Source organism: Gossypium arboreum, chromosome 2 (genome assembly GCF_025698485.1).
Source record: "Gossypium arboreum isolate Shixiya-1 chromosome 2, ASM2569848v2, whole genome shotgun sequence".
NCBI lineage: Eukaryota > Viridiplantae > Streptophyta > Magnoliopsida > Malvales > Malvaceae > Gossypium > Gossypium arboreum.
This window is the reverse complement of record NC_069071.1, coordinates 112,895,454-112,920,311: the sequence shown is the minus strand read 5'-3', so window position 1 is coordinate 112,920,311 and position 24,858 is coordinate 112,895,454. Positions and strand designations below refer to the sequence as shown.

General features: G+C 28.7%; 1 protein-coding gene and 1 non-coding gene across 2 annotated transcripts; both read left to right on the top strand.

The window, feature by feature from the left end:
* Positions 1-8,575: 8,575 nt before the first annotated feature.
* Positions 8,576-8,656, top strand: TRNAL-AAG (transfer RNA leucine (anticodon AAG)). Its single transcript has one exon. It is a non-coding gene; the product is annotated as a tRNA-Leu (tRNA).
* An 8,907-nt stretch (positions 8,657-17,563) lies between these two features.
* LOC108465042 (uncharacterized) lies at positions 17,564-18,789 on the top strand. The gene has a single exon (XM_017765347.2). The coding sequence runs from the start codon at positions 17,780-17,782 to the stop codon at positions 18,644-18,646; it is 867 nt and encodes a 288-aa protein (XP_017620836.1). The 5' UTR covers positions 17,564-17,779; the 3' UTR covers positions 18,647-18,789.
* Positions 18,790-24,858: the final 6,069 nt, after the last annotated feature.

The window sequence follows — 24,858 nt, the reverse complement described above, 5'->3', positions numbered from 1 at the left end:
CGATGATTCGAAGCGAGACTATTCTTGAAAAAGATAAATACTCAACCAATCTAATTCTTAGGACTCTTTTGAATGTGAGTTTATCTTCAATTTTCCTTTTATCTCATACTTTAATATCTAATCTCACCATCACTATTATTTTTTTTCGTCCATTGCAAGTAAGCATTGTAATGACCAATTTTGGCTCGGGCCCGCTAAAACCCCAATCACATATATACATATAAAATATCTACAAATAAATAAATAAATAAAATAAAGTCCATTTAATTAGTAACCTATTACAAGCCCAAACAGCCCACTAAAATTAATACCCTAGCCCATTTACAAAACAGTCCAAACCTTCAAGGCCCGATAGGCCCAAAAATACTAAAATTAGATGAGCCCTAGTCATGCCTTGCGTCATGAGCAGTCCGAGCCCCCAGCGCCTCCGTCACGCCAACGCGGCCTCCGATGCCCAAATCGATCTGACCTCAGACGCCAACACTATCCGTGCAGGCGCCACGCACTTGTGCCTGCGAAGAAATGGACAAAACGACAACAGACACAACAGCAAATAAAAAGAAAGAAAAAACATTGTATTTTTTATTAGCATTTGGCTATAAAGCCTACTGATTCCGATTGTAAAGGGGTTCCCTTTTTGAAAACATACAGAAAACATATGCAATAGCAAAGAAAAAAGGCAATAGACAAAGAGAAGGTGGTTTTCCCTTCTTCTTTTAATCCTCTGTTTTTTTACCTATTTCAGTTGATTTGCTTGTCATTTACATCAAAAAAAGAAAAGGTAACGCCTTATCGTGAAAGCATGCCGCGAGATCCCTTTCTCTTCGCCGGAATCGAACTGTAGAGGGGGTCTTAAGGCAGAAAAAGAGACTCCAAGGCCCGAACGATTTAGTCTCCGTTCATGGTGGTAGATCGGAGCTTAGAGGGACATTTGGGGGCAGATTGATCAACAAACGAGGGAAAGGGCTAGGGTTTGGCCGAATGACTCAATTTCCAGGCCTTTTAAAGGGTTAAATACGACGCCGTTTCAAGCTGATTTCAACGGCTCAAAAACGACGTCGCCTGGAAGAGCCTCAACCCGATCCGTTTAGCTGCCCCGATGACCTGCATGTTTTGGCGGTGAGGGTATATTTGCAGCATCGATCCCTCCTTGTTGCGCTGTGTTTCATCTGACTCTCCTTTGTATTCCTTTTTATTAATTTAGACATGTAGTTTTCACATGTTTGCAAATAGATCCGCGCTTAAACACGACATTTGGGATCTGGGATATTGCCAGTCTTAGTCCCTAGCTGATCGTGCATCGATCATTGGTCCCTGGGTTGTTATTATTTTGTTTTCAAATTGTCCCTTGGATTTTGGATTGATTTTAATTAAACCCTTTTAGTTTATGACTGTTATTCTTGACTACTTATTCATATGATTGTTTCACAGTTTCTTTTATTATGTTAATATCTTTATTTTATTTTCTATATACACATATATTATAATAAAACTTAAGTTATTTTCATACTTATTATACTAGTATATATATTTGGTTTCTATACGTTCTTAAACTCGTATATTTTATACATATATTTTCTCTATATATATATATACACAAATATTAATACGCTATTTATTTTAACAATTTTTTCTATTTTAAAACACTTTTGCATTATGACTTACCAAATATTTTCTTTATGTATATATGAAATAATTTTAGAAACTTTTTAATTATGAAATTATTATCTTTTTAATGTTTATTTATATTACATTGTTTTTTGTGTTTTATATAGCCTATTATTTAAATGTTTTGATATAAGGATGTATGGTTCTTAGACCAACTTAAAATTATATGTACATTATCATTAATCTCATTCTTTTTATAAAATTACATGTACATTCCTTATAAATCTATTTTGGGGCATTATGTTTTGTTATGTATCATATATTTTATTATCATATATTCTATTAACTTTTAAACTAATTTATGTTTAAATTATTTTACATACAATTTAATTCAACTTTCATTTTCTAATATCTATTTCAATAGTCATATATAATCCTAGTTTTTATTCAAACTTATCAATTCATATAGCATGAGTTTATTAATCCTATACCACTTTGACTTTTAAATTCTATTTTGTTTTGCATGTATTTTGTTGGTTGTTCTATATTGTAGCATATATGTTACCATCACATGGTATTCATCCTGTTGATATGTCAATTATTATTCATACATGATTGAAATTAGGCTATAATTTCTAGATTAATTATATTTTAATTGCTTATTCTGCTAGTCGATTAATATTTTTGTTCATCAAGCATCGTACCATCATAAGCGCCTATTATCCCATCTCATCGTTTCCATTTGGTTTTTCGAAATGTGGTTTTATAAAATTCAATTTCTACGATTAATGTCATCTTATTTCAAATCGAATTAATATGTTTTCAAGTATTCATCCAAAAATTCCTCAAAACAAAGACGAAATTTGATGTTCGGCGATTCGCGGAATCGTGCCCTAACGTGTTGGGTTATAATTTCGCATTTGCTCAAAATAATCGAATTTCCCTTCGAAATTTCATTCATATCTTTTAAAATCCCTTAAATGAAGATGAGATTTGATGTTTGGAAATTCGCGGAATCGTGCCCTAACGTGTTGGGTTGCAATTTCGCATTTGTTTAAAATAATCAAATATCCCTTCAAAATTTCACTCGGCTCTTCTAAAAATCCTTTAAAACGAAGGCAATACTCGGTGTTTGACGATTCGGGAATCATGCCCTATCGTGTTGGGTTATGATTTCGCGTTTAGTCAAAACAATCGAATATTCCTTTAGGTTTTCACTTGCTGTTAGAAAACATTCTTAAAAACGAAGACGATGTTCAATGTTTGGCGATTAGAGAATCGTGCCCTATCGTGCTGGGTTGCGCTTTTTCATTTGTCCAAAATAATCGAATATCTCCTTGGAATTTCACACGTATTTTATAAGGTAAGGCAATGGTCAATGTTTGGAAATTCGAGGAATCGTACCCTACTGTGCTGGGTTTCGATTTTTCGTTGGACTAAATAGTTGAGCATCCTTTTGTGATTTTCAAATTATAAATTTTCGGTCATCGAAACAAGAAGATTTTTGATAATCAACTCGGGTCACTCGAACGTTATTAGAAAAGAACCACATTTCCCAAACATTTTTATCTTAGACCTAAGGACAGTATTTAATTGATTTGGTACTAATTTTGGGCATAGTGAGGGTGCTAATCCTTCCTCATACGTAACCGACTCCCGAGCCCATTTTCTCATATTTTCGTAGACCAAAATCATTATTCTAGTAAACCAAAATATGTTATTAAAATAACCAAATCCTTTGGTGACCCGATCACACCAAAATAAAAAATCGATGACGACTCCATATTTCATTTTTAAAAAGTCGATTCCCCTATTTTTTTTAAATTAAAATTTTGAAAGAGGAATGATTTCGACAAGCATAACACTTATCTAAACGTATCCTTAGAGTAAAAGCTTCTATAAATTTATGGGTAATTTTTTTAAAGAAACGAGAGGGAATAAAGGCATGGTTAGTAGGGAAGAAAAATTGACGTCATTGCTTGGGAAAGGAATAAAAACAAAGGGAAAGCAAACCAAAAATTCAACGACAAAGTCAGGTATTGTCATGTCTTGATCTATTTTGGGGGCTTTGGAATTTGGAATTTGAAGGCAAGACAAAAGTCACCACCCCCCACTCACGAGAATTCCATGAATAATTTAGTGGTTCTTATTTTTTACCCTTTTCCATTTAGGGTGATTGGGATCTATTTCAGTGAAAAGATCAGTGGGAATGAATGGTGTGTTTGTTTGAAAATTTATTTACCAAAATAGTTTAGTTTATATAAAAAATATCTACCTAAATTTTATAATTTTTATATAGATTTTTAAAGCTTTTTGTTTTCAAATTGCATACTTAAAAGTTTTATTTTATTATCATTTTAGATATCATTTGTTAATTCTTGTTAAAAATTAAACCAATCAAATTATAACACATGCTAAATAAAAAGTATTTAAAATTAATATTCAATATAAATTAAATTAAAAATAAAATATATCATCTCTCAATCTCTCACTTTTTATCTTTATTTTTTCTACAAAAAAGTCTTTAAAGTGTTATTCTTTGAATAACTGACTAAACCCTCAAACAGTAAGTATTGTCCTCATAGGGGTTTTGTCTCTCGTACTCTGAGGAGAGCCTAAAGAAATGCACAGAGTTTAAGTAATGCATTGATTGGTGGAGATATGACTTATAAGCTTATAGGAGAAGTGTTAATATTGTGTGTAATATTAATTCTGTATATTGCATCGTAGGGGTTTGAACTGCCAATCAAGGCATATGTAGCTTTTAATTTGCATCCATGATGGCTTGTCTAGCCAAATGGTAGTGTTCTTATCCAATAAAACCCTTAAAGGGCATGGGTTCGAATCCCACCAAGGCATTCTAGCCAAAACTTTATGAACCCAAATGTGCTCTCCTCAAAGTAGGAAGACAAAAATCCAAGGCTAAAATATAACATAAACACTTTGAAAATAATATCTCCGATCGGTTGCTCAAAAAATGATATTTCAAATATTTTTCTCTATAAAAAAGTCGACCCCAAAACAAATAGATAAAAATACCAAAAAACAAACATAATCATCATAAATACAAACCACTTCATTGATATAATATTCTACTTACAACCTCCCAAAAGAAAATATCTTCAACTCTCTCCTAATCTCTAAGGCTACTATAGCTCTTTAGAAAAATAAAATGTTATTGTAATTGTTACAACCTATTTTAACTTTTAAATAAGAGGATGATGCACTTTAGTGTACTCAAACCCACGTTTTCTTGTATTGGTAACAATACCGACATCAATTAAACTAAGATTCAATCAACTAATAATTATTAATTTTTAAAATTCAATAAAAGCAATGAAAATATACTCTCCACCATGATGGGGCCATTTGTATGAATACATGTGTTGTAAAATCTAAGGTTGTCATAGGAAAATCATGGAGTTTGGTCCTACTTGTCCTTTTTTAAATTTACTGAATTTCATTAATCTAAATAGATTTTACTTTTCCAATGTTTGAAATTTGATTTCAATAATTGAACTGCTAAAGGCATTGTGTCAATCTCAGTCTAAACTGTGTGAAAAAGCTACCTCACTTTTGTTTGCTTCTTTCACAAAATTGAAACCTTTAAAACATTTTTCATGAAAAATGAAAAAGGAAAGAAAAGAAGAGATGGAGGATTGGACGTTTTTGGCCAGAAATGGAGAGTTTTCAATGAAGGGAAAAAGAAAACACTTCTCATTTTTTTAATTAAATCTAAAAAAATATTTTTATTATTAATAGTAGGGTAAATTAGATTAATAGTTACTCAATTATTAGTAAATTTTTTTTGATCATCTAACTATGAAAAGTTACAAAATAATCACTCAACTATTTAATTTTTTTAATTTTTGGGTGTTTTTATTTTTACGTTAGTCAATTGGTGAAAAAAAATTGAACAGCTGAGTGACTATCTTGTAACTTTTTATAGTTGAGTGACTAGTAATATAGTTTACTTTTAACAGTATCTTCATATGGATATATGTATATATGTGTGTAAGGATTATCGGATTGCACTTATGATAAGGTATTATCTACTTTAGAGGTGAAGATCATTCTCACAATTTTGTCTTTTTGAAAAAGAGGCACCTTATAAGGAAAAGTGACCCTTGTTACATGCGGCTACAATTCAATTATTGACTAGTCGATATAGGATCTTGTTCCCCTCAACACTTCTCCCTATACAACAATGTGGATTGTGTTATCTTGAAGGATGGATGGATCCTGAAATATTAATCACATGACTTATTATTTTGCCATATCTTATATTTGTGAGGTTGATCCCTCGAATAAGACGTTTTTAGAATGTTGAACAAACTTAATCCAAACATTTTATTTATGAATTTTAACTTTTTTAAATAAAATAAAATTTATCACATAAGGATGATGAAAGAATCACGAATGAATTCATTGTTGAATTTTCAATTTATCATTTTAAATAATTAAAAAAAATTCTCAAGCATAGATCTATCAATTCATAAAATCCAACAAAATCTATACAAACAGTTACAGATTCTCAGTGCTGTCAAAAATTATCTTGACGATGCAATCAACTTCTATGTTCAAAGAGTATGAAATTTGAACAACTAAGTGATATCAATTTCCAAGATGAGAGTGAAACATAGATGAATGAAAAGGAGACATATGGGATAAAAAGCTTTGACTATTGCATAAGTTTCAAGTTGCCTCTATATATTTCATTTTTCAACATAGAATTGGAAAAGAAAAATGGGGGACCATAGATTGAAATTTAGGCCCTTTTTCCTATCTTTCATGCATGCATGGAATAGATTTTTTTATACCAAAGTCTCTACCTTTGATTGTTGCCCCCTAAATGGATTTTAGTGATAGAGAGAATGAATTAGCTATGTATAACTTAAAATTAACCAATTATGTTTTAGGGTTCCTTACCTAATCAACTTTTTTCAGTAGTTAAATACCAACATGAGAAATGTTCACATTCATGTGAATTGTACAATTTTTAAGGTTTGTATAGTATTACGTCTCAAAAATATGTTTCAAGTCAAATTAGTTTTTCGAGTCATAGTCATAAGCAATACTAAATAAATATTTATTCATGTTAAAAATTCTTTTTAATCTGGATTTTTAAGTCAACTCGAAAAACTAAAATTTTTAATTTCTGACTTTTGGAAAATTACGAGTAAGCTAAGTTATTTATTTGCTCTCATTATCTGCTTCTGGTTGCTGGAATTTTTTTATTACTTTACCAATGCTTTTAAATCAGATCTGTGGTCGAATTGATCAGGTCATTGGTTTATCAATTCAATCGGTTCAATTAAAAAATTATTAAAAATTAAAAAAATCCTGGTTCAATCAATTTTTTAATCAATTCATACCAATTCTCAATCTAACTAATTCAAAATCACTTTCTAGACCGATCCCCTGACTAATTCAATCCTATTCAAACAACACTATACCTTACAACATCTTTTCCAAAATAAGCTCTTTTCTTTTAAACCCTATTTCTCCATTCCTTGTGATTTCTTTGTTTAATAAGATAGCGGGAATTTAAATGAAGACTCTTGTATTAATTTTAACTATATATGGAGTATAATAATTGAGCAGCTGTTAATTATGTTTTACTATTAAAGAAATTATTTTAATGGGAGACAACTTTTTTTTTTGCATATTTTTTGAAAAGAAATGCTTTTGACATGGAGTAGATGTGCCATGCTATGGCCTCCACCATCCTTCTTTCTTTGTATGATTGAGGACTTTTCCTTGTTGATGTCTTTTATAAGATTATGCAATATATATATATATATATATATATATATTAACATTGTTTCTATTCCTAGGCAAAAGGACAATAACCTTAACTTTCTTATATAAAGCAAAGAGAATTAAGTATATGAAACTATGATTTCATGTCATTTTTATCTCTTTTCAATAGGAGAATGACAAATTAGATTTTTCCTCCTGACTTTTAGCATTTTTAGCTGGATTTAAATTTTTGGGGAGGAAAAAGGCTGAAAATCAAGAAAAAAAATCTAATTTGTCATTATCTTATTAAAAAATGATAACGATAATGTGGAATCATAATTTTAGACCATCCTTTCCAATAAAGCAAAAGACTTTTTATAATTTATAATTGCCATCCTTGGTTATTTGTTTACAAATTGAACACGTATATACACATAAACCTTGAAATATTTATTCAAACCCTTTATACCTAAATACATGTCTACGCATGTATGCATGCATGCATATATGCTGAAATTATTCAAACTTAGATATACGGAAAAGACTATTTGGTAAGAATTCAACTGAAAAATAATAGGTAGATGTAAAATCTTAAAAGTGATTACATGAATTAACTGAATTAAGCATCGGATTTTTATTTAAGAAATGATTATAAATGTTAAGTCTCGATGATGTGAGATCCAAATCTACTAGATGCTATTATCTAGAGGTGACTACATAAACTAACAGGGATAAATTCAAACACCCTTTATACAAAAATAGATATGAATATGTATGTGTGTTTTAGTTTGACTAATGTTCACTGAACAACCCAATGAACAGATGTAGTTCATGATCATTATGTACCAATATGGTAATATATCTGTGTATGTGTGTGGATGAGAATTGAGATGAATTTAATGGCCTACATATCTCATCCCATCCCCCAACAAAAATGTTGGGCAACAATAGAAATCCAACAAGGAATCTGTTTATAGTCATTGTCACAATTATCTCAATGTTTGCAATATGAAACATTGACCATTTGTTTTGTAGGTCAAAAAGGCTAAAAGAAACAGCCCATAAATATCAAATCTAGTAGATATTATGGCAATCCAATGTTGGTGGGTTTTGACATCTAGTGGACTCAATTGTACTTACTTAATGAAATAATTTATTTTATGGTCGAAATATCATTTTTCATCATAGGGTTTTTATAAATTATCTGCATTGGTTTGAATGTAGAGTTGAGATGGCCGAGTTGGTCTAAGGCGCCAGATTAAGGTTCTGGTCCGAAAGGGCGTGGGTTCAAATCCCACTCTCAACAATTATACAGTTTTTATTCCCCAATGTTGGTCCAATTTCCAATTTAATCCCCTTACTTTCGAAAATTTGAAAAGTTTGTTTTTCTTTATTTATTTTAATGTTCAGAATGTCGTCCTTGTACTTTGCAAATTATGTAGTTTTTCCCTCACTGTTGTTCCAATTTCCAATTTAATCCCTTTACTTTATGTTTATTAAAAAGTTATTTCTTTTATTTTAAATTTAAGATAATTTAGTCCAAATTATATAGTTTTTATTCCCCAATGTTGGTCCAATTTCCAATTTAATCCCCTTACTTTCGAAAATTTGAAAAGTTTGTTTTTCTTTATTATTTTAATGTTCAGAATGTCGTCCTTGTACTTTACAAATTATGTAGTTTTTCCCTCAATGTTGGTCCAATTTCCAATTTAATCCCTTTACTTTATGTTTATTAAAAAGTTGTTTCTTTTATTTTAAATTTAAGATAATTTAGTCCAATTGTTGATAAATCTAAAAACTTCGAACTTGCATATACCTTGTTGAACTAAATGTTGGTCTGATTATGAATCCCTATGAAAATTGCAAAGCTAGTTTCTAAACTTTAATTGTCTTAATTTATTCTTATATTTTACGGAAATTGAAAATTTAGTCCAATTATTGGTATACTCATAAATTTGAATGATTTATTTTTATTAATTTCTCACATATAATCTATTAAACTATTAATTTTCAGGTCAACTATTTAACGGTTAATAACATTATTGAATTATACTACTTTTTTTTATTTTTTATAGAAGTGTAAAAGCTAAATTCGATAAATAAAATAAAAAGACAAACATTTTTAATTTTCATAAAATAAATGGATGAAATTCATAATTAAGTATTGAAAGGTTGGATAAAAGTTTATGGGATGGGATTAGAGATTTGAAGTTCTAACCTAAAATTTTAAGATCTATTTACTGAAATAGAGAAAAAGAGTTCATGGAATTGATTTTGGATAAGGATTTAAGTTATAACTGATCGGATCTACACACTTCAAAAATGATAGAATTAAATCAAAATACACTTATTGATATATTAAAATTTATATATATATATATATATATATATATACGTATGCAATACATGAAATTGTTAGACCTAATTTGATCATATTTCAAAATTTTATTTGGATCAATTTTTACGGATAAATCTCAAAATTATACATGAACTTTGATGTAATATGCAACTTTGTACATGAAATTTTGATTTGATCCAATTATTATAAATTATTAATACAATTATTGATATACTATTATTTTATGTTTACTTCTTACATATACAAATAAATTATATTTATCCAAGATAAAATAAATTGATATATTTATTTCTTTAAACGTGTATTCTTGAATCAAAATTAAAGTTTCATGTATACATTTGAACAAAAATCAAAGGTTCATATGTATAATTGTATCAAATCAAAATTTATGTATCAAATTGCACATTAAATCAAAGTTCATATATAATTTTGAGATTTATCCCATTTTTTGCTTGAAAATAATTTAGATGGATTGGAATTTTATAAAATGAATACTTTTTGCTTGAAAATAATTTAGATGGATTGGAATTTTATAAAATGAATAGAGACCAATGAGATGAAAGGTCCTGCAAAAGCCCAATTTCTATTCCCTTTCTTATTGGACTACAAAAGGGCTTTTCTATCTTACCCTTTTGACTTCACATCCATTTATTTAAGGGAAAGGTGCACTAATAATCACTAAACTTTGATTAAAATAACATTGTAGTCACTAAACTTTTAAAAGTGACAAATCAGTCACTAACATTTACGAAAAGTGACAAATCAGTCACCTGAGCCCATTTTCCGTTACAGATGTAGTGGACAGCTAACGTGGCCCGTTAGAGTGCCACATTGGACATGACCGGATGCATTGGATCCTTTTATCAGTTTATAAGGATTACTAACTAAATAGAAGAACCCTAGCGAGAAGAAGAAGAGAAGAAATGGAAATACCCACTTTGAATCCGATGTGCTACTGTGGAAACATAGCCAATTTAAGGACTTCTTGGTCCAATGACAACCCAGGTAGGAGGTTCTTTGGGTGCAAGAAGTATGTGATTGGGTTTCAAAATGCATGTCATTTTTTCACCTGGTTTGATTCACCATTGACCCGTTCACGAATTGTGGTGTTGGGTGTTTTGAAAAAAGTCAGGACAGTGGAGGACGCAAGAAGGAATGAGAGAAAAATATGGTTGATGGTGCTGTTATTTGTAATTTTGTTGTGGTTGGTGAAATAAAAAACCAACTTATGGTTTCTTCTAGATCAATAGTTTGATGGACATTGGTATTGTTCAGAAACATTGGTGGAGGCAGTGTTAAATACAAGAAGGGGTTTAAGGTGTGAGTTAAAAGTATGTTATTTGTAATTAATTTGCTTTATGTAATGGATGTTGGAAAGTTTAATTTATGGAATCTTTGATTTTTCTTTATAATATGGATTGAAAATAACAAAGATATTTTGTACAAATGAAACAAAAGCATAAAACATTACAAAACATTGTAATTCATTTATTAAGTAAGGCCAAATTGTTTACAAAAAAACAAGATCATCCTATATGCCTTGTAACTACATATGCTTAGAATGCCAAACTATTTCCAAAGTTTCCTACAATTCAATACAATTGAACTCAGCTGAATTGTAGGAAATTTTACAAAAAAGAATGTAGCTATCTGCCTAAGTTTAGAAATCAATAACAATAATAGACAAATTTACACAATAAGCTCAAAACAGTTAACAAAATAAACTTCCATCTTGCAAGTTTGATTTACTAGTATTGGATAAAGCTTAATCGATAAGGGGTCATTAATGGGTCTGAAACAGACGACTCTTCAGTAGAAGACATCTATTTAACAGGGGTTGGTTGTCCAGCTAGTTTTTTCTTGAATAGAAGCTTTTCTCTTGGGGCAACTTCTTGATGAGTTGGCAGCATATGTTGGTTATGAACACCAATTGTGTCTTGTGACCTACATGAACAAGTCAAGCCATCTACCAAACAATATGAAAAGTAAAGTAATGAAGCTAAGTGTTCAAGGCAGATGACTTACTAGAGGGTTTCGGCCGACTTCCCCTCTGCAACTCCTCTTATTGTGGTCAAATTTTTCATATTTATTGCACTTCATTTGCAACCCATTCTTGGTCAGATATATATTCCAGTTTTAGTTTGTTCGTATATTATAATAATTTTTAGTTATAGTTATTTGAACATATTTTATTTTGTAAATTTACTTGTAACTTCTTTTTACAAGTCAAATTTTTATTTACAAGTCAAATTTTTATGAACTTTTGAAATTTTTAATACATAATTCGGTATTTGAGTTTGACATTTTTTCTAATGTGTTACTTGAATTTGAAAAAAGTTACGCATTTTGGTACCTAAAGGTAATTGTGTTAACTTTTTAGTGTTTAATTTGGTTTTAAAATTAATTTGATGAAAATTCATAATTAGCTAATAAAATTAGCAATTAACTTTTATCAAATAAACCTTAAAACACAGTTTAAATCACATCAATCAGTTTGTATTTAACAAATTAAATGCAAAATTAAATAAATTCATAATTGACACTATATTTATTATTAACAAAAGTATGAAAAATTCAAACCTAATGATATTAGCTATAAGTTTTCATCAAATTAAACCCAAGCCCTAAATTAAATACTAAAAATTAACATTGTTATCTTTATGTACCAAAATAATAACTTTTGTCAAATACAAGTATTAGATTGGACAAAGAAATAACACATGTACTATATTAGAAACAAATATCAAACTCGAGTACCGAATGATATATTAAACATTTTTAAAAATTCACAAGTTTGAAAAAATAAAATTTAACAGTTGAGTCTTTTAAGGATAGTTATAAGAATAAGTAAACCATTCACGTCATTGGTTCAAAGGTAAATTTGTATGGGTTTCAAGTTTATTAGCATGAGATCTAGGATTTGATCGCGTATTTGTGAACCATTTACCCTATTTTTATGTAGGGATAATATAATCTTTGGCCTTTAAACTTGGCAACTAGGTTCACTTTGGTACATGAACTTAGCAACTAGATTTATTTTGGTCATTAAACTTGAAATTTTTTGAAGTTCGATGATTTCTTTCAAAAACATTAAAAGTTTGATGTCGTGGTCTGTGAGATTGTGCCACATCATCTTTTGAAAATTAAAAATTTTATATAATTTTTCAGGTGATGACGCGATACAATTTTGGAGTGTCATATACAGTGTTCTAATAACCAGATCAATGATTGAATAAGTTAGACCACTGGTTCTCGATTCAATTAATTTGATCAATTCAATTGCTAAACCAACAAAAATTAAATAAATAATTAAAAATAAAAAAAATATTAAACCGGTTCAACTGCTAATTTTTGTCTTAGATTTCAATTTTTACCTGTTTCAAGTAATTTCCGATTCAATCAGTTCAACCTTTTTTTTTGGACTAGTAATGCAATCGGTTCTCAATCCAATTGGTCCAACTAACTGATCCAGTCATGTTCAAAGAATACTAGTCATCATCAAATTTTGAAGGAATCCAAGTTTAAGGACCAAAATAAATCTAGTTGTCAAGGTCAGGTACCAAAAAAAAAATACATATGTCAAAGTGGACTAAATTACCAAATTCAAGAACCAGAAATTAATGTAATTACTTCCTTTTTAAGGCAGTCGTGCCCATGGAGCCTAATGCACTCATATAATTTACATTTTATATGATAGTTGACGAATTTGAAGATGGTGTTAGGGTTAGGTATTTAATTAACCATTTTAGTGCAATAAGGTGAAGGTTTGGTGATTGTAGTTAAAGATAAAAAGAAATCAAAGCTTAATTTTAGATAGATGATTGGGTGCGGTGCCGTATGTTTAGTTTACTTTTTGTCTTATACTACAGTATCGCTACAGTATCTAATCTCACCGCTACCATTGTTTTTACACTAATCGCAGGTAAACGCACTACCTATCCAAACTCACTCTAAAAAATGATTTTTTCTTTCACTAATATCTTAAAGAAAAAAGTACAAAATTTGGAACATGAAATTCAACCCTGCAAGACATAGTTTCAAAGTGGTTGGGATGGAGATGTAACAGTGTCTAACAATTAGATAAGTTGGTACCAAACTCTCTTGTTTTAGAACACAAAAAGAGAGAGGTTGGAAGTTGCTTTCTTTGTCTTTATGGCTTGCCATAAATTTCTTTGTCTAAATTTGGTTTTAATTAGGAGGTTGGGTAACCTTGTGAAATTGAACCCAAATATGAGAAAATAAAATTATGATAGCGACTTAATCCGTTATGTGTGGTAATTATATACATGTATTCGAAAATTCAATTTGATTAATCAGAATTTAAACTCGATTTATTATTAAAAAATTTACATAACTTAAACTTGAAAATGATCTAAATTTAGAATGATATGAACTCAAAATAACCTAAATTTAAGTGCTAAACTTAAATGAGGAACTTGAAATTACCTTGCCCGACAAACAAATAACAAATTCTAATGATACGAACCCCAAATAATTTAAACCCAAAACAATCCGAATTCAAAATTATTTGAAGATTTGTAACTAGAATAGATTTAGCCTAAATTTTTTTCAACCCAAAATCAACACAACCTACATGATTAAACTTTAGTATAATATCTGAGTCCTTGGGGCGAAACTAGGAAAAAATTTTAGGGGGTCAAAATTAAATTGTCTATATTTTTATAATTTTTAAAAAGATTAAATCAAATTTTTATCATTTTTAAAGGGGCAAAGTGCAGTTTTTCTTTACTAATTTAAAATTTTTAAAAAATTTAAAGGGTCAAGGCCCTCCTAAATCCACCTCTGTGAGTTCTTATACTTTTCATAAATTTAAAATTTAATCTTTATATTTTATTATCAAGAATTTAGTTTCTATACACAATAAAAAGCTCAACTTTATTAACAAATGAATCTAAATTTTAAAATCCGAAAATTATAAAAATTAAAATTTTAAAATAAAAATACTAAGATTAAATCCTAAATAAAATAACTTATATTTGTCTGTATTTTTCAGGATAAATGTAGTCGTCTCCAAGATGATTCCTTTGGGGAATCTTTTTTATCTAAACTTTCCTTCTTATCTGTCACTGAATTAAGTGTGTTTTCTTTTAACAGATTTTGTTTCATGTTTGTCTTTAATGATGTCCAAACTATTGGCCATCTGCCATGTCCTTGGTTAGTTAATTTCCCATTAAATATCTCCTAATTTACACTTGATAATTAATTTCAGCTTCACTTAAAAACAGGTGAGCTTTTATCATGTAGTTATTATTACAATAAATGACACTTGCTTTACCATTTAAGGATGTTAAAAATTCTTATGTCTTGTCATGTAGATTTTCTTTCATCAGAAATGGGAAATCTTTATCAAGGTAAGGTATATTGAGAATAAAGATTTCAACTATGGAGAAATTATTATTGGAGGGTTAATTATGAATTTTGAATATGAATTTTTAAAAAAATTATTTTTTGTTAAAAGATATAATTTTAATTTTAATCCTTTTAAATGTTAATAATTTAATTTAATCTTTTTAGCTTTTTTGTTAAATGAAAATTTTACATTTTAACCCTTCTCAAAAGTTAAAAACTAAATTAGGGATGAGTATTCGATTGAGTCGACTTGAATCGAGTAAAAAAATTTCGAGTCGAGTCGAGTTAACGAATCTTATTATTTATACTCAATGTTGCGTTTACATGGACAAATTATTTAACTAGTAGACGAGGCATAAGATTATTTAACTACATAAATAATATAACGGTTCTGCCTTTTAACTTAATGAGTAAATATTTACCAAAACGATGTGGTTTTGCTTTTTAACTTAATGGTTTTGACTTTTAACTTTAGAAAATGTAAATATTTATCAAAACGACGTAGTTTTACCTTTTCTTATTCAGATTTTCAAATAACTCGAATTGTGTAATTCATATTCGAGTTAAACCGGAAAACTTAAATTTTTATTCGAGTGGATCCGAATAATTTGATTAACTCAAATAACTTAAACTATTTAATTCAAAATTTAAAATTTTTATCAAATTTTTCGAATTAAGCTTACCCCTAAACTCAATTTAAATATATTTTTAAAAAAAATCAATTTAGATTATTTTTAATTGTATAGTATGTGAGTTTTCTCCCAACCATTGTTATGGCAACAAGGAAGATATGGGTTCGAGCAAAGCTGACACCATATGGGTTCGAGCAAAGATGACCCCAAGTGAGATTGGCAAGGCCAACCCCCCTAAAATTGAAAAATTTATCACATTGGTCTTTTATATTTTATAAAATTACAAATGAGTAAATAGTCAAATTAGACTTTACCTCCAAAATAATAAAATTTTAATTTAATTTTTTAAAATTATAAAAATATAAGCTAATACAATGATGAAATTACATTTTAGCTCTAAAAAGAATACAAAACTTAATTATGTCCATCCCAATTTACGAGTTTGGGAGCCATGGATAATAGTAAAAATTGTATAACAAAAATACAAACTTTAACATTTTACCTATTGGCAAAGGGTGTTTACCTCTTTACCCAAATAGTAGGTTTGAGTTGTAAAGTTACCTAGGCAATAATTTACTCTCTCTACTAGTGTGAGTTGTATAAAAGAAAATGAAAATTCAATTTGTAAATGAAGTTTAGGAGAGGATGGCTAGGGTTATGGGGGTATATCCTTTTTAGTCATTGTCATCTTTAGCTGTGTAGTAGGTGAATCTGAAGACAGATTTTTAATTAGTGGGGCCAAAACTCATCATCATATCATCATGATCACCATCATCACCATCAATCCAAGCCCATGTTATCCAATAGCATTCAAAGTCAGCCCACAATCCCATGTGTCTGTTCAAGTGTATATTAAATCAAATTCCTCTTGTTTTTATGGCTCTAACTTGACCTTTAAACTTCAGTAATAATCCCATTCACCCACTATTATATGGTATTTTAATTTCTGTTAATGTCATATTCATGTCATGTATTATGTAATTAGGTTATCTGTTTTGACATTTTCCCTTTACATTATTTTCTTATAATATGGGACCATGTCGAGAGTTACTTGATGTTAATTTAATTAGATTCTTAATTAATCTAATGAATAAAGCACATGAAGCTAAACAACAAATTGGGCAATGGTCTTTGCTTTAAGGTTACGAAAACATCTAATATATGCATCTAGTTACTTTACTTTTCAAACTTTTGAAATTTAGGGTGAATTTGGATGAACGACCCGTTTACTTGTTGTTAGTGTAAAAATAGCAGTGACGATAAAATTAAATACTATAACGGTACTATAGTGTGAGATAAGGAAAAACTAAATGCACTGTATCGCATATTACCGCCCATCCAAACCCACTATTAGTCTCTCTCTTTTTAATTGTAGGAATCCTATTTGATAATACTATTAACTTGATTATGTGTTATTAATTGGACATTAGTTATTGAATGGTTAAAATATGTTGTTAGTCCTTGTAGTTTTTTAACTTGAGATTTAACCCTCTTACTTTTTTTAGCCTAAAAAATCCTAGTTCAATAATTATCGTCATATGTAATTTTCATTAAAATATGTTAACAATATTTTTACTTTTTGTCAATTATATGTCATGCCAAATAGGATTGAGATTTTTAAATAAAAAAGTAGGAGGATTTGATTTTTAACTTTTAAATACATAGACTAAATATCAAATTTTATCAAAATATAGGGTCTAACAACATAATTTAACCTTATTAATTATCAGTTGGAGTTTGATTTCCAAATCTGAGACTTGAAATAAAAGTAAAAGGATTAAATTTCAAAATTTCAAAGAGTAAAGGGACCTAAATATATTTAAACCTTAAGAAAACAGTATTTAATGGGATTCCCTTTTGGCTCTTTTCATTGCTACGGTTGATTTCTGTTCATCCTTTCGTCTTTTCTGCAACTATGAATTAGAAAAGACAGTTCCACATGGGAGAATTTACATACAGAATAAGACCTTCGATCTTCCTTTTTTTTTTCCAATAAAAATGAGGAAATTTTTTTCCTGAATTTTCATTTTTCCTTTTTCGATTTTCTTTCTGGGTTTTCATTTAAACAATGAGGAGCATAACATCTTGTTACATTGAAAAAGCCATCAAAGTATCAGATTCTTATTGTTCATGGCCTTCAATTAATCAAGCTTATATATCACCCAACCATGTTCCTTCAACCCCAAACACTATAACATGCATATACAAAGCTAAAACCAGTCCCCAAACACACCTTTTCATCACCCTCACATGGTGTAATATAAGCCAAGGCTTATCGATCAAAGTTAGTGACAACTTAAACCGCATCTCCGAATCTTATCATTTGAAGAACAACAAAGGTAACAAAGGGTTTAAAGCGTGTAATTCGGAGATTGAAGTCATTTGGGATGTTTCCAATGCCGAGTTCATCAATGGATCACCGGAACCTAACAGTAAGTACTCACTCATTGTGTTAGTCGACTCACGCATCTGTTTCATACTCGGCGATAACATAGACGAAGAACACGAAAAGGCTGACCCGTCGTTCAACTTGATATCGAGGACGGAAACTTTTATAGCCAACACAGTTTATTCCACCAAGGCAAGGTTTTGTGAGAGTGGGTTGGCTCATGATATCTTAATAAAGTGTTGTAATGGAGGGGAATTATGTGTAAGTATTGATAAAAAGGAAGTGTTTCAAGTGAAGAGATTGAAGTGGAATTTTAGAGGGAATCAAATCATATTTTTGGATGGATTATTAGTGGATATGATGTGGGATTTGCATGATTGGGTGTTTAAGCAAACAAATGGGAGAGCTGTGTTCATGTTTAGGACAAGGAGTGGGTTTGATAGCAGGCTTTGGTTAGAAGAAAAAAGTGGGTGTTTGGAACATAGTGACAAAGGTAGAGGTCATGAGTTTTCTTTGTTGATCTGTGCTTGTAAGAATCCTCGTTAATTTCTTTTTTTTTTTTTTTAAAGTATGATTTAAGAAGGATATAGATGGTTAATTTGCTGATTATAGGGGAAATTATATGCTTAAGAGATTGAAATTTGTAAATGAAACTGAAATCTTTTTTCATGGATTGTTTCTGCATCAAACTCTATCGTTATACTTATGAGATAATGTCTACTTTTGATAAGTTTGAATCAATCGAAGGGATAAGCTTATTTATTTCTAGGTCAAAGAGCAATAATTCTAGTCATCGATATATATATATGTATGTATGTGTGTGTGTGTTTGAATGGCCTTTGAAGAACTTTCCTATACCTCTTTTTTTCTTCTTTTCCTCTGCTTCCTTTTCCTCACCCATTGTTCCTTACCGAGATCTTTTAGATGGAATCCCATCGATTTGGATATCCATGTCTCAAAAAGAGGCGAAGCTAGAAACTTTTATATGGGTTAAGATTAAGTTTTATATTCATGAGAGTTAAAATATAATTTTATTATTATATTAATTTATATTATTATAATTTTTGGAAGGATTAAATCAAAATTTTATATTTTTTAGACTAAACTATAATTTTATAATGTATTAATTTATAATTTTATAAATTTTGAAGGGATTAAAACAAAATTGTTCCATTTTAGGAGTCCAAGACCTTAACTACCTCTTTTTTCCTCGGTCTCAAGTTTAACTCTTGTTGATGAAAAAAACAAGGCGGACAAAATTTTACCCTTTTTAAGTAAGTGAAGCTAAAATTGAAAATTCCTAACCTTTAGCCTTTTGACTTAAGGGGGAAAAGGGTTTGTTTTTATTAATTCATTTTTATTTATATACATTTTCCCTAACTAATTCAAGTTAGAATCTTAATTTGATGTACGAGTAAGAATGACAATAGAGTAGAATGAATCGATTTTTAGACAATTCAAATCTTAATTTGATTTTTATATCTCTTGCATTGACATTTAAACTCAACCCTAAAACTTTAACTTGACTTGTCTCTAAATATTACAAATTTTTATATATTATATTTATCTTAATAAGATTAAATAAAATATATAATAAATACATTTAAAAAAACAGATATAATTTTAAAAATGCAATTCAATCCTGTAAGAAATAATTAAAAATTCAAAAACATTTTTGGTAAATTTTTGTGATAAATGGTGTTGATTTCAAAATTTTAATTGAAAACTCGATTCATTTTATAACTGAATATTTTAATTGCAAATCAATCTCTCAAATTGAAGTCAAACCGAAATTCGATGGATTCAAAGATTTGAACATCTTAATTTGACAATTTTTTTTAAAAAAGAAAAGGAAAAATCAATGAGTTATTACATGAAGTAACATCAATTAAATAATAATAATAAACCATAAATTAATTCAAATCCTTAGCAATACTCCCACAGTTTAATCTAATCTTTATATCTATCCAAACAGTCCCTAATCTACCCTCATTCATTTTTGCTTTTTAATTTTTTTGATAAGGAGTGATGAGAAAGACGTAAGTTGGTTTTAAGGAGCAAGGGCTTGACTTCACACGTCTCTCTATTTGTCTTATCTATATGTCCCAACTTTCCCTTTCAATAATTAGTATTTCAAATTCCTAGCCATTCAAAATAAAATTATTTTTTGTCGATTGAGTCTCAGTTCGATTGGTATAGACATTATTTCCAATGCAAGAGAATGTGGGTTCGAGTGCGCTGAAACGCATTGTACAAGCCCAATTTGCAGGCCCAGATTAAACCAAATGACCCACTAAACCCAAACCTAATACCTAACCCTAGCCCAATTAACTCAATACCCAAAACAAAAAAAAAAAAGAAAAAGAAACCCTAAATCACCTAATCCCACTGCCTTAGTTGCATTGATAGTGCAAATAGCACTTGCCTCCACCACCGTTTGCTTGCCATACAAAAAGAAGAAAAGACATTAAGTATATATATATAATAAAGTTTGTAAATGGCTATAAAAAGGCCATACTAAAACCATTGTAGAGGGAGAAGAATTTTTTTTTGGAGCAAATAAAAAAAAATAGCATTTGACAATTTTTAGATCTAAACACAAAAGAAAGCAGAGATCCAATCAACACCAAAGAAACAGGAAAATAAAAGTTGAAATATCAAGAATCAAAATCTAAAACAAAAGGTGATATTACATTATTATTATTTTCTTTCTATTTATTATTTTTTTCCTTTTTATTTTATTTTCGAATTTGCTTACCTCTACATACAATATATCATAAGGACATAAAAAAAAATAAAAAAAGCAAAAAACGTACCTTCAGGAATTTAGCCACCGCGTGCGGTGGCCGGCGACGGCGACCGGCGGGGCATATGGCGCCTTGTTCACCGGACTTTAACTCTGGCTAGGGGGTGAGGGAGAGGGAACTTGCGACCCTACCCGCCTAAAAAGAGGATCCGCGCATTTTTTTAGCGGAAGGGCTATTTGCACATTTAGCCTTTCCGCTTTTTCATGTCTCTATAATCAAGTTATTGCTACTTTAAATTCGGCCCTGGAATATGTCCCGTTTTTTCAATTTGGTCCTCGACCACACGCTACTTTTTAGGATGGGGAATATTGTGTTTTCAGTACTTCTAGGATATGCGCATGCTGCAATTTGGTTGTTTTTCTTTTTGTTTTCTTTGAAATTCACCCCAAAATTCGTTTTTGCTTCGATTTTCGTCCCTCTTCTACTCTTTCTCATTATTTTACTTTAATTTTAATTTTATTCATGCTATTATATTTTAATTACTGTTATATTTTTGTCATACTTATATATATGTATATTATATATATTATATAGTATTATTAATAGTTTTACTATTATTGTTTTTATTTTTTTATGACACCTATGTATTCTATAAATATATATGTATTATGTTCCATATCACACATATTTATATATCAATGTTATATTATGTATATTTCTTTTTAAATACTATATATATATGTATGTATATTTAGATATTATATGTATGATATTTATGTTATGTACATACTTTTAATATTATCATGTATTATTTTTAATATTATTATGCATATCTTGTGTAAATATTTTAAATATTGTATTTTTATTATGTATATATTTTTAATACTGTATACATTTTTATTACTCGTATATATATTTTAATATTGTATTTTTATTGTTATGCATATACTTTAATACTATATCATTTTTATTTTTATTTTCATATCATCTTATGTTTATGTTTTTCAAACTATATCATTTATATATATTTATATAGTTATTAATAGTGTTTTTTTATTATGTTTATTTCTAATATGTATGTGTTATGTATTTACTTCTAATACTTTGTATTGTATATTCTTACTATAATCATTATTACCATCACCATTATTTTTATTATCATATTATTGTCATTTTTTTATCATTCATTATTTCCTATCCTTTATATATTATTATTGTTATTAACGTACATTATTATTATCAATTTACTATTAATTTTACTTTTATTATTACTACTATATTATTATTATTATCATTATCATTATTATTATTATCATATTTATACTTATATTTATTTTATCCTAATGTCATTTATTATTATTATATATATACTTATCCTTTTCTACTGTTTTATATACATATATTTTAAATATTATTACTATTTTTTATTACCATTATTGTTATTATACTTGTATCTATATGTATTTTGTTTTAATACCATTATTATTACTACTTCCATTATCTTTTATCTCTAACTATTATTATTATTATTTTATATATATTATTATCTATATTATTATTATTACTATTATTCTTTATTGTCATGGTTAATATTTTTATAGCTATTATTTTTATTACTAATATTACTATTGTTATATCTAGTATTATTTTTACTTTCATTATAATTACTACTATTATTATGGAGTCTTTAACATTTTTTAATTTATTCGGTCATTTTCAAATTAGCATTTTTACGAAGAGGGATCGTATTTCAATGTCTTTCAAGCTTTCATTTTTTTCGACACTAAGACACTAATTAATCAACTAGGTACCAATTTTTGGGCGTTCGAGGGTGCTAATCCTTCCTCGTGCGTAACCGACTCCCGAACTTGTTTTCTTGATTTACGTGGACCAAAATCGTTGTTTAAATAAATTAAACCATTTATTAAAAATAACCACTTTTACAAGGTGGTCCAATCACACCTAAAAAGATTGGTGGCGACTCCCGTTTTTCGTTTTTCTCCAAGTTGATACCCGTTTTCCAAAAAAAATGGTTACGACACGCATTATCCTCCTATTTATGGGTTAGGGAGGAGCTATAGGTAACTCTAGATATTGTGTCAAAAAGAACTAAAAATGATCAGAACTTATAATGAAATTATTCAAAAAATATATAATGAGATTGGGGCCAAGGAAAGCCTAAATCTCAATTTAGGCATTCATGGTTTTTCAAGTTGTTTCATGAAATTCAAACAAACAAAAAAAGGGGTCTAGGAGAAAGAGAATGTCATTTTAGTTGCCTTTGATTAGAGCTTTACGCGGTGCTACAAGACCACGATGAGATTTGAATTAAGAATATTATGAATATCAAACATTCAATTTTACTATTTCAACCATAACATCATTTGTTTTTTATATGAGCATTTTATAAATCATTACATAAATTTTTTTCCACTTATATAGTGGGCGTACTATATTCTTGCGAAACATAAGAAGTTTCAGTTGTCACCAACTACACTTATTATACACCCCAATAGAGGTCAATAGAGGTCAATAGAGGTCAATTTAAAGGGGTAAGCAGGGGCCTTGACACCCCAAAATGGAAAATTAACATTTCAATCCCCTCATAAATAATAAATTTAAAAATTAATATATAGTAAATTTGTACTTTAAACCCAAAAATGGAAAAAAATTATTTTACTCCTTTCAAAAATAATGAAATTATAAAATAGTAAATGATAAAACTATATCTTGGCAGCTTCAAAATTTATAATTCAATTTCGACCCCTCCTAAAATAATTGTTGGATTTGTCCTTGCACCCCAAAGGATTTTTACAACTTAACAATGATGACACTCTTAATTGTACACTAGATTAAGGTAGATCCACGATTTGGGCTAAAAATAAAATTATGTATGCATATTATTCTAATTGTTTATATAAAATATATGAAACGATTACCTTCAAAATAATATAATTTACTTTGTAAAATGATGATGATGATCTTTATGTCATTAGTGATTAAAGGTCTGTTTGGCAATACTTTTGAAAAGTGCTGTGAAAAAGTACTTTTGAGAAGTACTTTTGAGAAGTGCTTTTGAAAATTTCAGTGTTTGGTATTGCTTTGTCAAAAAGTACTTTTGAGAAATAAAATGTCCATTTTAGACATGATATTATAAAGTAACAAATATGTATTTAAATAATGTTCAAATTAGTTAATATTATGATATTTTAGCAATAATATAAAAATAAATAATTATAACTTATTGTTAATATTTTAATATATAATATTAATTTTAAATATTTCTAAGTAATTAATATTAATTATTTATTAAATTTAATTAGAATATATAAACTATATTTAAATATTTAAATATAATAATTAAATATTTGTAATTAGATATTGACACAATTTTATTATTTTAAAAATGATTTTTTAATTTTTAATTAATGCTTTTAACACATTTGTATTATTTTATTTTAAAATGTACTTTGAATATATAACTCATATTAAATATTAACATAATATAAAAATATAAACTTAACAAATTAAAATATTATATATATTTGGATTAAACTTCAAACAAAAGGAAAAAAAGGGAGAAAATGGATTCTAACGTTAGAAAAAATGAAAAAAAGAAAAAGTAAAAGAACAAATAAGGCTAAAAAGGTAATATAGCATCAAAAGCACTTTTGAGCTGAAAAAAGCATCAAAATTTCTCCTTTTTCATCTGAGAAAAATGACTTTTCTTAAGCTGAAAAGCTTCTATTTTTTACCTCTGTTCTTTATTGCTTTTTGTGTAAAAGCACTTTTCCCCCTAAAAGCTCATCACAAAATCAATGACGAACGCAGTCTAACTCGTGCACAAACTTAATCAAGGGCTTAATAGATAGTAGGTTTGCTTATGAGTCGAGCTATCCACTCAAACTTGAAGGTCCGCTCTAAATTTGAGAAGGTTTGGACAAAAATATCAGGCCCGAAAAAGGGCTTGGGCAAAATAGTTAGGCCTGTTAAAATATGTGTTGGACTTGA